This window comes from Halichoerus grypus, chromosome 4 (genome assembly GCF_964656455.1).
Source record: "Halichoerus grypus chromosome 4, mHalGry1.hap1.1, whole genome shotgun sequence".
Taxonomy (NCBI): Eukaryota; Metazoa; Chordata; class Mammalia; order Carnivora; family Phocidae; genus Halichoerus; species Halichoerus grypus.
Window position 1 is genome coordinate 98,902,955 of NC_135715.1, and position 15,388 is coordinate 98,918,342.

A 15,388-nucleotide genomic window follows, 5' to 3' on the forward strand; every position below is an offset into this window, starting at 1 on the left:
CATATACTCTCTCTCATCCTATTGCTTCTTTACTATCAATTCTGGTATTCATTTTCTCTCATTTCTCTTGCCTCTCTCTACTCTTGGTTCTGAACAGATAGAACTACTTACTGGTAGTTTTTTGATGGAACTCTGTTGAATCATGAGGGATTGTTGATACTCAACCATTTTTTACGACAATTATGTACTCACTGTATTTTAATACAGGTTCATGTTTTCTAGGAACTTTAGTTTAAATTAGACAATTTCAAGGCAAATTAATATATTTGAAAGCAATTATTAAATTTTTCTTTGGATGTTAGACTAGAGAAGGGTTTAGTATGATGCTTATGACATTAAGACTCATAGTAAACCGGGACTGTGTCACTACAAATATTAAAATGCTCATTCCTTATTGAGAGCTACAGTTTTAATTAAACATATACAGTAGAGAGTTTTATTATGTTTAGCAAAATTTAATGTAGGCTTTAGGGGATGATCAAGTAGGAGTTGTGACATGTAATCTCTCTATATGAGCTTTTTTAGTTTGCTCCCTTGGAAAACTTTACATTTAAATAAATAATAACATGTTTTGGAATTTTTTTAATTTAATTTTTTTAGAATGAAAAGAAAAATATATACAAAAGTATACAAAAGGGTATACAATGAAAAGGAAGTCTTATCTCTCTTTCACTTTAAATCTCCGTTCCTTTTTCCCAGAGGCAACCATTATTAACTTCTAAACCTTCTACAAAATTTTCTATACGTGCAGAAGTGTGTATCAGTCTCCTAATCCATCCCCAATTTTTCTTATTTTTAACACACAAATGGGAACATACTATGGATATTGTTTTGTACTTGCTTTTTTTCACTGATTGTTTTGTAAATCTTTACATATCAGCACTTAGGTTCAATTCATTTTTTAAAGCCTGTGTAGTGTTCTGGTATATTATGTTCCAATCCATTATGTGACATACTGGGTAGAACATAATGTGTTTTACCCATTCCTTATTGATAGACATTTTAAGTTTCCAGTCCTTTGCTTTGTAAATAAAATAACATTGAATATCCTCCTATATATCTTTGCATGTATATGTAAGTGATCTGTAGGTTAAATGCCTACAGAGTCCGTCATAAGGACTTTACATTTTGATAGAGAATTGCAGTATCATTCCCCATGGAGGGAACACAACTTATATTCCCAACTGTGTATATGAGTATGTATTGTAGAATAGTTAAATTGGACACTCGTAGTCCTATATTATGATAAAAGCTATGTTTATCCTTACCTGGGATAGATTTTTTAGGACCTCAAGAAGGTTTATTTTTCAGATATACTTTGACACTCAAGTGATTAAGAGTACTAATGGTGACAGCTCAGTAGCAGTAAATCAGTCAGTAATGAAACAAACATATCCCTTAAATTCTGGGTGTTCTTGGCAACAAAACAAGTGTAAGAAGCATATCTCTATATATTTTACATATTTTTAAATCATAAGAAAATACACATTTAAATCAGAAGCCATAATCTGCATGTAGGACGATTCCCTTTTTTTGGGGGGGGGAGTCAGGGCTATCGTATGTTTAACTATAAAAAGTACAGGAAACATACATAATCCAAGTGCTGAGTAGTAAGCTACAGATTTCAAAGTGTGGTTGTGAGCTTTTTTTGTAAATTAAAGATGTGTAGTTGTCACTCATTGTTTATTTAAAAAAAATTGAGGTGCACTATTAAACCCATATACTGTACCATTTGTATAGATGTTGAATGATAGCACCTAGTTCTCTGTCTCAGCATTTCCTAAAATGTGTCCCTGAAATAATAGATGACAAAAGGATTCAACCATCAACTAAATTGGGAAAAGCTGGTGTAAGTCAAACAGTTTTCTTAATACTTTGTTTCAGACTCTTCATGATTGTACTTTGTGTTATAAATCTCTAAGAACATACGCCACATTAAAAAAAAAAAAATTGACCTCCTGAACTGTCTTTTCACAGAGCAGCTCATGTAGTAGGAACCACTAGTGCTTGAGTTCTCTTTACCGCACTGATAAGAACTAATGGTACAGCCTCTGTTGAATATGTTGAGTGACACTTTATCGAGAGATAGGCTCTTTTATTGCAGGACAGTATTAATTCTGTCATACACCGAGCTAGAATTTACTAGTCTAGAATTTCCATGGGTCTGTAGTCCTAATTATATACACTTTGGTTTTATCTTGGCTTATAATTTCTTTCCTTCTTTCCTTCTTTCCTTCCTCCTTCCCTCACTCCCTCCCTTCGTCCCTCCCTCCCTCCCTCCCTCCCTCCCTTCCTTCCTTCCTTCCTTCTTTCTTTCCTTCCTTCCTTCCTTCCTCTGCATGCAGTGTGGGGCTCAAACTCATGACCCTGAGAACAAGAGTGTCATGCTCTACTGACTGAGCCAGCCAGGCACCCCTTTTTTCTTTTTATACACTCAAATTATTAGTCTGTATAAATGGCTTATTTATTTGGTATAATGCTTCCTTTCATTTTTTTCCTTCAACTACATAAAATTATGTGCAGAATGATATTTCAAAATTTGATACCAACATTGATAGTTCAAGGTGAAAATAAAATGAAGAACTTAGGTTTTGGTTAGGACAATTGCTAGAAAAAAGGAAAGCAACAAGGAGTATCCTTAAAACATTTTCAGTTCTTTTCAATGCTAAGCCAAACCAGAGGAGCAACATAGATCTGAAGACTCTTTTAGTTTTCATGAGGGTGAGATATTTTTGCTTTGGTGACAGACTCGTAAGGTGGCTTATCACTTTCTTCAAAGTCTATGTTGTGAAGTATTGTCCTGCAGTTTAATAAAGCTATTTTCTTTGTTAAGTATCATCACAAAACTTTAAGAACTCTTTTGACAGTTTTATAAAAAATGTTAATGAAATAGAAACTGTACATCTGAAGTTGATTAATATCTATAAGCATATCTTGAAAATAGCATAAGTGTGTGTGTGTGTGTATATATATATATACACAAAGTACTTGGACAGTTTTATATATTTGGATTTTTAATATTTGAAGGTAAACTTTAAGAATCATCCTAGTTGCTTTATTGTGTCTCAGTCTGTCCTAAGCTTTTGTCTTTACTCCTGATCTTTCATGCCTATATTTTCTTTGGTTGCTTTACTTTTTTAATATGGAAATGTATATTTTCTTTTTTCCTTTTTAGGGGCTGCTTTCTTACCTCATCATTGATAGGCACACTTGCACTAAGCCTTACAATACCTCTGTCCATAATAGCTGACATGTGTATGCAAAAGGTAAGGCAAACTGTTTATTAGATATTTCAGATAAATTTTTTTTGAGAGAGCATGCACGAGAGAGCATGAGTGGGGGGAGGGGCGGAGGGAGAGAGAGAAAACCTCAAGCAGACTCCCTGCTGAGAGTGGAGCCCCATGTGGGGCTTGATCTCATGACACTGACGACATGACCTGAGCTGAAATCAAAAGTCAGACACTTAACCAACTGAGTCACCCAGGCCACCCCTATTTTAGATGAATTTTTAAAATGGAGATAATGGAAGTTAGGGCATGTGATTAAATTATAAGCAGTGCAACCATGAATAATCGTTGATGCCTGCTCTGCCTCTCTAAGCTGCTTTACTATGTAGATACATAAACAGTACCAAAGAAACGAATAATCTCTTACATTTTTAACTTTGCTTTTTTTTTTTTTCTTAATTTCTAAGTTAAGGACAGTATCTTTATATGTAGTTCTCCAGTTTTGGAGCTGATTATTCCATATTTCATTGGTAAGTCAGTGGTATAGAATAGGGGATGGGATATATTTTATTATTTAAGTAGTAGTGTTTTGATTTCTAGGATAAATTCCAAAGATTCCTTAATACTGTGATACTGTTATAGATACGAGCAACATAGGAATGTTTCTCAGCAAATGCTCATTTCTGTCTGGACTTAGGAGGGCAGGTGCTCTGTCCCTCTTCTATGATGTCCTGGTCTGGATGCAGGGATTTTTTTTTTTTTTTTTAAGATTTTATTTATTTATTTGACAGAGAGAGACAGCGCGAGAAGGAACACAAGCAGGGGGAGTGGGAGAGGGAGAAGCAGACTTCCCGCACAGCAGGGAGCCCGATGCGGGGCTCAATCCCAGGACCCTGGGATCATGACCTGAGCCGAAGGCAGACGCTTAACGACTGAGCCACCCAGGTGCCCCAAGGATGCAGGGATTTTTATGATAAACATTGGCAGTGATAACATCACAGAAAAGAGAATCCCTCCCCACAGCATGAAGGGAGGAGTTTCTTTAGTGCTTCTGGGGGTTAACAGAGAAAAGAGGCATCCCATATATACAGTACTAAAAGATGTAGTCATTTATCACTCAGTTCAAAGTTTACAGACTTTTTTTTTGAGGTTTTGTTTTGTTTTGTTTTTTAAGAGAGAGAAATAGTACGAGCAGGGAGGGGCAGAGGGAGAGAGAGAGAACCTTAAGCAGGCTCCATGCCCAGCTGGAGCCTGACACAGGGTTTGATCTCAACATGGAGCTCAGTGACACAACCCTGAGATCATGATCTGAGCCAAAATCAAGAGTCAGATGCTTAACTGACTGACCCACCCAGGTTCCCCTGAACTCCCAAGTATTAAGTAACAAAATGGTATGTGTGTGTATGTGTGTGTGTGGTTTGGTTTAATAAAATTTTGAAGAGGAAATACTTGAAAGCCCAAAGGCTCAAAATATGTAGAAGTTATAATCAGATTTTTAAAGCGATTTTTCTTTAGATCTTTGTGCAGTTCTTAGGATAAAGGCAAAATACTCTAAGTGATATGTATTCTCTTTACTTAAAAAACAGTTCTGTGCTGGTATTTACTTTGTTTCATGGCTCAGTAAATTCTTATTTATTTGTCATGGTTAAAAACAGAGAGCTTCTCCTTAATTGAGAATTTTCTTATGTACCATACATTTTCAAAGAATGTGAATATTATAAAATGTACATAACACTAAAGTTACACATCATTAGATTCTTTACAGATTTGAATAATATTCAGGTCCTCCAGGATCTTGAATATCAATCAAACTTGCTCTAGTGAAACTGGAAAAGTGTTGTTGTTAGAGGATTTTGGTAGACTGCTGTGTAAATGAATTTTTCTGTACTATATTTTGAAAACATCAGCTTTTGCAGATTTGAAAAATAAAAATTGAAGGTTAATTTTAGGATTTTTTTTTTAAAAGAACTGTCACAGGGGATCTAATTTTATTAAATGATTATGTAATTTGTTTAATCAAATATTTTAAGATAGGGCAAAACACAAGAAAAGGGAAAATGAAAATAAGTAAATCATTGATTGAATAATTACAAAAACATAACTAGGCCTTTCTCGATTGTCTTCACATCTAGAATTAGACAACCAGTTAAATGAGTCAGGGGTGGGCCTTTGGTGGGTGGGAATTGAGAGTAGGAAGATATGTTCTGGGAAAAGTGACAGGGTGTGCCCCAGAGCTGTAATAGAAACAGGAGAGGGGCACCTGGGTGGCTCAGTCAATTTAGCAGCTGCCTTTGGCTCAGGTCATGATCCTGGGGTCCTGGAATCCAGCCTGGTGTCGGGGTCCCTGCTCAGCTCCCTTTCTCTCTGCTCCTCCCCTCTGCTCATGCTCTCTCTGTCTCTGTCTCTGTCTCTCTCTTTCAAATAAACCAGGAGGAAAAAAAAAAAAACAAAAAACAGGAGAAATCTACTTTCATGGGGTTTTTTGATTCTAATAGCTAACTGTATTTATATATAGTTTCTGAAATTTCGGCAGTTATCAATATCTTTTATCGTGCCTAAAATAAATTATGTTAACCTATTTAATATAATTGACATTTTGTGTAATAGGAAGCATCTCTGATTGTATTCAGATTTATATTCAGATATATTCAGGTTTTAGATATTTTTTGTAATGTAGATAATATTTTGTTAATAAATGTCTTCATTTTGAAAAATTGTCTTCATAGCTTGTTGGAAATCAGACGTTTTTTATTGTGTGGCAACATAAATAACTGCATTGTTACAGGTGGATTTTGTCTTTAACAGTCAACTAGGGAGGGTTTTACCTACCTTTACAAAGTCTGCTTTTACTCAGTTATAAAATAGGGTTTTAGTTGAATATTCATGAAGCCACTCTTATCAACTATATCTGCATTTTTAACTCTCATTAGTCATAGTTTTCATACTTCTTCTGATCTTGGGTCATTTAAGTGCATTGTGGCTTTTCTTGATTATATCTATATTCTGGCAAATATTCCAAGAATATGTCATACCCGTAATTTGATAACAATGTGAAGGGTGTTTAGTTTCTCTTACTGACTGCTCTTTCCTGGGTCTTAGACTGACAGCCTGTGTGTGTATCATACAAGCAGGACATGCATGTTACAAGTTGTCAGTGATTATTCTTGTGTTAGGCATTGTGAGTCCCACATAAAAATATTCTCATAAAACCCCTTTATTCTGACTAATGGTGCTGTGAAATGGAGTAGCACCCACCAGAGGGAGTCTTGCCTCTGATTCTAAACCTCACTTTTTTTAACACTTAAAGAGGGCAAAAACAGTTTTTCTTTCCTATTTTAAAGATAGGAGTTACTATTTTCATCATTATTTGAAAGCAGATCACACCAGTGGGTTGCAGTAAGTCTCAATCTGTGCAGCCTTCTTTGACAATTGTTTTTGATCTTTGCTGAACATAGATGGTAAAGGTAAAGTCATGAAAGGAAAGAATGATTTTTTTCTTCACTTTATGGCATCTCATTATTTTTAATTTTCTTGAGAACCCTGATAAAATGATGGATTTTGATGATTTCTGAGGGGCTCCTCACCGCTGGGGTTCTGCTTGCTGCTTGTCTTCTCTGGCTCACATTTCTTAAGTAGTCCTGTTTGTTGTCTTTATTTTACTTAGCCATGATTTCCTTTTGAAATTTTTCATTTGTTACTACAGAAACAACAGGATTAGAATTTTTTTGCAAATTGGTAATAAAAGGTTTGCAAAAATTACACTTAAGAGTTCATCTGTTTTTGGTGCTGTCTTCAAGAAGGAACTGTAACATATCACAGCATATCACAGCATATTGTAACATATTTTTTAAAAATGTGAGTTTTTGAAGGTGACTTTAGAAACTGAAGGGGAGGATCTACTTGAAGAGTCAGCAGTAATCAGTAAAGAAAAAATGGGCATTGTGATATGGAAGACAAAGCTTAACGTTCGTAATTCTGCTCTCGGATGTACTACACCTAATAAATGAAAAGCATGCCTTCTGGCTTTCCTTTAGGCCTTTTTCTAAGCAAGACGTATTTTGGTAATTTAAGCAAGTGGAATCATACGTTGAAGTTCTGAATCCTCATATTTGATAATAACATAATATACTGTCAATGCTTAGTATTCTCAGTGTTTTAACTTATTCCTGCAGATTCTTATAAATGGAAAACTTAAGGGAGAAAATTGTCTTAATAATAATTGTGGGTTGTTTTTGTTTTTCTTTTATTTTTAGGTGCAGTTTTCATGGTTATTTTTTGCAGGCGCTATCCCTGTATTTTTTTCATTTTTTATTGTGACTCTCTTATGCCATTATAATAATTGGGATCCTGTGATGGTGGGAATCAGAAGAATTTTTGCCTTTATATGCAGAAAACATCGAATTCAGAGGTAGGTTTGGTTCCAATATAACTTTTAAAAAATATATTCCTAGCTAAATAAACTGGAAATCATACACTGGCCTAATTTTTAGACATTTTGTGAAGAAATTAATAAAAGATTATAATTTGTATGTGTACTATGCCAGGTAAAATAAGTTGTTCAGATCCTTTGGGTGGTAAGATAGTTTCTTCACAACTACTTTAAAAAAATGTTTTGATTTACAGGTAAAACTAAAGTGCTTACTGTTTTGCTGTAATGAATTTAAATGTAGAAAACTTTCACTGGTGTGAATAAAATTTATAATAAAATATGATAACACTGCCTCAAATTTTTTTCCGTTTCTTTCTTTTTGAAAAGATTTTTATTTTTATATCCTATTATAAAAAGAATTTGGAGCAAATTGTTGGGAAATCTTGCCCTAATCTTAGTTCTGACCTCAGAGATTCAGACAATGGAATAGATCATTTTCACGGGCTCCTTTCAGTTCTAAAGCTTTCCTTAACTGTTGTCTTAAATTTTTTTTTTTTAAGGGTTCCGGAAGACAGTGAACAGTGCGAGAGTCTCATTCCTATGCACGGTGTTTCTCAGGAGGATGGAGCTAGTTAGCTGTTGTCTGTAGTCCAGGTTTGTACATTAACTAGCATTAGTATTGAATAAGGTTCTTTATTCCTGTAATGATCAAATACAAAATTGGTTTTCCATAAATAGCTTTTTCAGGGACAGTATAGTCTAGAGGGTAAGGGACAAGCTCTAGAGTCACACTGCCTGGGTTCCAATTCTAGCTTCTTCCTGTACTAGCTGTGTGATCTTATGCAAGGTCATTAACCTGTCTGTGCCTCAGTTTTCTTATTTGTGAAATGGGGTTACAGTAGTCCCTCTCTCATAAGATTATTGGAAGTATTAAATACTTGGTAAGTTTAAACTGCGGGCAAATGAAATGATGCCAAGTTTAACTATTACTTTTATTCATGCTAAGAATCATCATTTTATGTAATGATACATTTTAGAAAAATATTTTTCCTCTAATATAAAAGTAGAAAATGTATTATTTTGGTGTATATCCAGTCTTTTTTCTATATATATGTGTGTGTGTTTTCCATAACTAGCATAGCGGATATCCTGATTCTTTGACTATGCATTTTCACTTAATGTTTCAAGAACATTTCCTCATTCTTAAAAAATTTTAAGAAATATTATCTTTTATATTTATGGCACGACAAATGAGTACATGATATTTTATCTTTCACTGAATGAATGCTTGAAATACATCCAACATATATTTTTGGCATGTATAAAAGTGGTTATGTATTCATTTAGAGTGAGAGATCACAGTAAATTACTGAAATTCGAGAGATTCAGGTCCCTTGTATATTGAAATGTTTCCTGATAGCAACTGAGCTTCCCTTCCTCACCTAGAACATTGAACAACTCCTGTCGACTCCCTGCACTCAAATTGGTCTTTGAGCCTTAAGTGTCACTGTCTTCATGGCAAATTCACCTCTAACCTAGGGCTAATTGTCTTGGTTCTGGGTTTCTTTGGTCATTTTTTATTCTAGCGTTTATTGTTATGATGGTTATACGTGCACATAGTTCAGAGAGTTAGAATTCTACAAATTTTTTGTACAAAGCATCTGCCACCTGCCCTGCACTGCCTGTCCTGCTTCAGTTCTTGTCCTACTCTGAGGAAGCACTTTAAACTCTCAGTTGTTTTGATCCCTGCCGCCCCCCTTTAGACATCATCAGTCGATTTTCCCACTTTGGTAGATGAGAATAGATTACTTTCAAGTTTCCCCCTCCTCTGCCTCCACCCCATTTGCCTGCCTTCGCACCTCCTAATCCCTGTATCGTTATTGTATACTTCTGGATAGATCTATAAGCAGTGTTTACCTTGTTATGATTATATAAATGTTACTTTTACCTGAGTCATGTTGGATTGTGCCTGGCATTTCCCCAGTCCAGAGACCCTCTATTTACCCCTTTTAGAGAATACACCTTATATCTTCTCCTGGGATGGAGAAGAGGCACTTGACGAGCTGTGAAAAGTAAGGCAGGGCATCTGAATGTCTAACTGCTTTTTCTGTAAACCATGCTAATTTTCCTGTTTTTAGTTGTTTCTTCACCCCTCCTTTTAGAGATATCTGGTTGGCTGTTGTTTTCTTGTCTCTGCTCTTCTCTTTGTCCATGTGATTTATTCCTTTAAAAAAAAATCCCTTTATTGTCCTTCTACTGAGCTTTTGGGGACAGAGTGGAACTAAATATGTTTACTTGCCATCTTCAAGTTAAAAAAAATACATGTAGTTATTCTTTAAAGCTTTTTAGTACTATAATTTATGTATACTCTCCCTAGTATGCTGTGCATTATTCCCATGTTCACACTCATACCCACCCCCACCCAGGCAAGGATTCAATGTTTTTGGAAGTTAGGGCTGGATAATGGGGAGATAGTGAAGATGGACTACAATAACGTGTAAAAGACAGGTGTGGCAGGAGTCTTTGTCTCCATGAGGTAATGATGGAGTATGCCATGGATAAAACTGTTACTATGCAGTCCTAAAGCAGTGTTGCCTGTCAGCCTTCGACATTAGTATGGAACTTACTTCTGTGAGTTTTTAGTACTCACCTCCAGTTCCACTATCCAGTTGTTAAGTACATAAACTGTGTTTGATATATATTTCAATGTTAAGATAATTTGCTTTTTGCCATATAAACTACAGAAAATTAAGGCTATGACAGTTGGAAACTAATGATGATTTTGTGTTTGTTTTTATTTTTAGCTTGATAATGGAATATTATGCAGCGAAGAGACAATCTCTGGCAAGTTTTTGTAGGAAATGTTTCAGTGCCTAGTCTGAAAAATAACAGTTTCAGTTCTTTGGAACTCTAAAATATATTTTCCTCAGATCTGTTTTCTTCATTTCATAATGAAGTACTTTGCTATGTAGCTGTGTACATATCACTACAGTTATAGGAATTTCCAATCCACAGTTCCTCTAAAGGACCAACCTGCCTTACACATCTCAAGGAATTCAGCTGATGAAATAATTTGAACTAATCAAGGAATAAAATTCTGATGTTCTGGAGACTTTATTTTCACATATTATTTGTTAAATGCTGGACTATATTATGAAAATGTTTTCAAGAAATCATTTAAGTATATAGATCAGTGTTTCTTAACAGATAAAGTGATGAAGTAAGCTGCCTATAATAGGTACGGATTATATTTTTGAGTTTTCATAGAATATTGCAAATTAACAACACAGAAAAAAATGCTTAATTTTATGCAAATGTGTCCATGTAAATTTAGTGGGACTTTAAAGAGAAAACATATTTGAGAAACGTCTGGTTCACTCACACTACATAAACTGTATTATCCTTTCCTAGCATTAGGTGCCTTGTATTTTAAATCTGTGACAAACTATGACAAATTTTTAAAGGGGAAGTATTATTGTAAAATGAAGAATTATGTATTTCTAAAGGCTCTATTCCTGTAAATTTAATGGATAAAGCTCTGCTTAATTAGAGTTTTGAAGAAATATTCTCTCTTCAATTAAGACGTTTTCATAATGGAATGATTTGAATTGAAGTGATAAAGAGTATTATTAAAATAAAATGTTTATATATATGTATTTGTGTATGACAAATCTATTAATTGATTTCTGATTTTTTTCATATATAAATGCCCAATTACTCTAGAACTGGATGCCTCTAGTTTTCCTAAATAAATGTTTAATGGCTAAAATACCAAAGAAGGTAAAAAGAGATTCTACTTTAAAAATTTCATTTGAATTTTTCCTCTACCAAGCTTAAATATAAAATACTCTTAATTACAACTCTTAAACTTAGCTTTTATGTGTACTTCTTGTGCAACTGCCCCTGTTCACTGTAGAACATCAGTGGATGAACATGTCTCTGGATTCATCTAGACTTTTGATGAATCACCCATTTCCTTTTCAAGTTGTGTGAGAATAGTGCATTTCTCTTCAAAATTTCTTAACAGTTCTGACTTTTTAAATTCCCTCTGCAGTAGTTAGCTTCAGTTTGTCTTATATTCTTAAAGTTGTTTTGGTGTTACCATGAGTCTAAAATGGAGTTTAGCCATCTTTTTGCTTGTCGTGAGAACTTTTATATTAATTTAAAAGACTGTTTATGATAATTAAGTTTAAGAAACAAACAGCTGTTCTCCTATTTGGCGCCACCAATAATTCTTGTTAAGCTGAAAGTAATACTGATTTTGTTACCTTGACTCGGAAAAGGCGTGTAAAGAATGTGGACTTCTAAGGAATTTTTTTCTTAAAAAGAACTTAATGAAGTAAAATTTCAATTGCTCAAAGACTAATTTCAGTTGAGGTTTATTATCTAGATACCTTTACTTTCTGTTTTTGCTGTTTGACAGCTCACCAATACCTTCAGCAAATTACAGGGTAAGATAGTTGAAACAGTGAAGGTAGAATTCAGCTTTTAAATTATTCTTTAAAAATGGTAGGAGATGAGGTTGAGCTTAGAGATTTTTGGTTATTCATTGCTCTGTATTCACATGTCATACAGATCAGGTGTTGTCACTCAGGACTCAGTCAGCCTTAGTTAACATGCTGGATAGATCGTGCAGAGGACTTCTTCCACTAGGCTGCTGGGATTCTTTTTTGTTTTGTTTTGTGTGTGTGTGTGTGTGTGTGTGTGTGTGTGTGTGTGTTTTAATCTAAGAACAACCTTTGTAGAAGAAATCATCATTAAATCAGTTAACTGCAAGTATGAATTATTGCTGCTTTGCTCACCTATTACCTTTTCTACCAAGTTTTGTCTGAATGATTTTTTTATTTGAATACTGCAGTCATGAAGAATAAGCAATTGAGGACTTCCTTCCTGCATCTTTGTAGTTAAGGGTTCATCCTCTCAATAGAGTTGTAGATTATTTCCATTCTGTGATTTCCCAGAAATGTAGGTGTCAAGGCCCTCAGATCACAGCAACTGCATTGCCGGCCTTTGGAAATATTGGGAGGGTTACATTCCGGTAACTGCTCATGTCCTTCCTCTGTTAGAGCAGTGTTGGCCTACAGTCTTATTTTTCTGAATCTAAAGACCAAATATCGATTTCTGATACCTTCTTTCAGTCTTCTACTTTTCTTCCTATATGTAATTTAAATCCCACTATTGAATAATATTTCAAATTATGACCTTAATTGAAGGAAGTTTGCTGTTTTGTCAGACTTGTTGTTTGATGAACATCAGACTCTCTACTGAAACAAAACTGAAAAATGAAGCACTTACAAGTGCTTAGATGAATGCATTTTGGAGCTCAGAAAAGCCATTAGGTATATGCAATGCACCTATACTTAGTCCTTTAAATAAATTTTAAGTTTTTAAGAAATTGATATATCGGCTTCTATCAGAGCCTGGCTTAATTAATTCCTTGCATTAAACTGATTTTTCCCTGGTAGCTGATAAATAAAGTTTACTGTTCCTGTAGAAGTGAGCTCACAAGGTTAAATGTGAATGTTCTCAAAGGTATACAGCCATGTTTCAGGAAGAATGTTAATATCCCTATTACAGTCAATCATGCAGAGCCAATTTGGGGTTGCAAAGTATGACTTCTCTGGAAACCAAGGGTTTTCATAAGTCAGTATAGTAAGGTATGTAGCACTAATCCTCAGTGTGCTGGTTGAAGAAACAAAATATCTTTAAAGAAGGATAAAGTAGGAATTAATTAGAAGATATTTTCTCCAGAATCATATTAGCAAATAAATGAAATGTTATTTTTATTTTCAGCAATTCTAGTTGTTATAATCCTGCTTCATTTCTCCCTCCTTTCCTTTTGAAATATTCTTTATTACTAAATAATATTTTAGGAAGAATTCACAGAAATACATAAATAGTATTTGTGACATCTGCAGATTTAATTTATGTAGCTAAGATTGTGTGATTTTTTTTTTAAATGGTGACATGGCTAACAGAAGATTTTCAATTTACAGAGTTTGAAGTTAGGTTTCTGTTTTAGTATGTCTGTTGTGTACCAAAAATTTCTTTTAGATATACTGAGGTATATTTTTTTATAGACTTGTAATTTTTAGACTGTCCCTCCCTGTTTCCCTGTTTAAATAGTATCAGCCTCATCTATCTCTACAAAAGTTTTGTTTTGTGGTTCATGTACTGTATGGACACAGGAAATTTCCCTTTAAATCTTAAGAGCCTTTAATAAGCAGGGTAGAAGAGGAGTTCATTACAAATCAGAAGCAAATAATGACTGTTGGGAATTTACTGTTACATTAACATGAAGCTTTTCTGTTTTGCCATCCGGCATAAAGATTGCATGATGATTGAAATGTTTATTAACTTTAACTCTTAGTAGATCACCTTGTTTTCATTCTGATTTTTGGTTATCTAGAAAAATTCTGGTTTATGTATTTTAAAAACTAAGCATCATTTTAATGGCATTGCATTTATTTATTTTTAAAGATTTATTCATTTGAGAGAGAGCCCAAGGTGGGGGAGGGGCAAAGGGAGAGGGAGAGTCTCAAGCGGACTCCATGTTGAGCACAGAGCCTGAGGGGGGGCTTGATCTGAAGACCCTGAGATTACAACGGGACCCGAGCTGACACCAAAAGTCAGTCTCAACCGATTGTGCCACCCAGGCGCTCCATGTCATTGCATTTAAAACAATGCTTTCCTATGAAATTTCTCATGTGCAATATACATTAACTACTAGAATGTCAAACAATGAAATCATTGACATATTTAAGGAAAAATTACTTATAGAAAGTAATTAGTACTCTGGTTAGGCATATTTGCTGAAATGCTAAAAATATCTAATTGAGAACATTTTGAGTTTTTGGTAAGGTGAATGTGAATTTATTTTTGAGTTGGGAATTTGCAGTGGAGAAGTACTCTGATGAAGACATTTCCTTCATGATACTTCAAAGTTGGAAAAGAAAAATTTCCAACTTGGAACTTTTAAAGTGAAACTTTTTAAAATTGAAACTTTAACAAGGCACTTCATGAAATTTTTAGTTTTTAATTTTATATATGATTTCATTCTTCAGAGCTACTTTTACTAACTTTAGCTTAGATCCTTACATACTAAGCCTTCAGTATTTCTCTACTTCGTTTTTCTATACGTAGTTTTAATTATAGCAAGTAATAATAAAGTCAGTCAGTCAGGCAAGAGTATTTATTAATTTTGGTGGGTCCTTGAAAGGCAGACAGATTTCTGTTTCAAGAATCTTTTGACACAAGGTGAAAACAGTTCTTTAGAATCTTACTACCAGTATTTGCTTATTTGGAATAGCTTTCACATTTGAAAAAATTCAGTGTCAGTTAAACCATGTAACATCACAATAAAATTTTGTTGAAGGCTATCCTTGTCTTAATTATTCTGGTATAAAGTATAACAATACATTTGTAGTAGCTGAGTATAAGATTATAATATATATTCTTCAAATTAAATGTAGCCACTGCTAAGGAGCAGTGGCTCTCCCTGCATGTGTCAGCATCACCGGCAGGGCTTGCTGCCCCCCCCCCCCACAGTGAATAGGTCTGGAGGGAGGCCTGGGAATTTGCATTTCTAACAAGTTTCCTAGGAATGCCCTTGGTGCTGGTCCCATGGCCACACTTCGTGAATACTTATCCTGAGGAAAGAGCACTAACTCTGAAGCTGGATTTTCCCTTTTACCCGTTAACAAAACTGATTTTGGGGGAATTATTTCATCTGAAATAAAAGAGTGAAGCCAGAAGTGCTCAGCCCCTTGTGCCTGGGTGCTTTATAAATGCT

The 15,388-nt window shown here is 34.6% G+C and overlaps 1 protein-coding gene across 7 annotated transcripts in view; it reads left to right on the forward strand.

The window, feature by feature from the left end:
- Positions 1-15,388, forward strand: part of SLC35F5 (solute carrier family 35 member F5) — a 113,407-nt gene that overhangs the window by 26,328 nt on the left and 71,691 nt on the right. For 3 of the 7 annotated variants that reach the window (XM_078070698.1, XM_078070700.1, XM_078070701.1), the window contains 4 exons: positions 3,176-3,266; positions 7,481-7,635; positions 8,157-8,250; positions 10,401-11,252. In XM_078070698.1, the coding sequence (XP_077926824.1) occupies positions 3,176-3,266; positions 7,481-7,635; positions 8,157-8,232 (322 nt within the window). In that variant the 3' untranslated portion in view covers positions 8,233-8,250; positions 10,401-11,252. Of the gene's footprint in view, positions 1-3,175; positions 3,267-7,480; positions 7,636-8,156; positions 8,251-9,609; positions 9,669-10,400; positions 11,253-15,388 lie in introns of those variants that run through there. The other 4 variants (XR_013447089.1, XM_078070699.1, XR_013447088.1 and 1 more) reach the window with 3 other exon arrangements.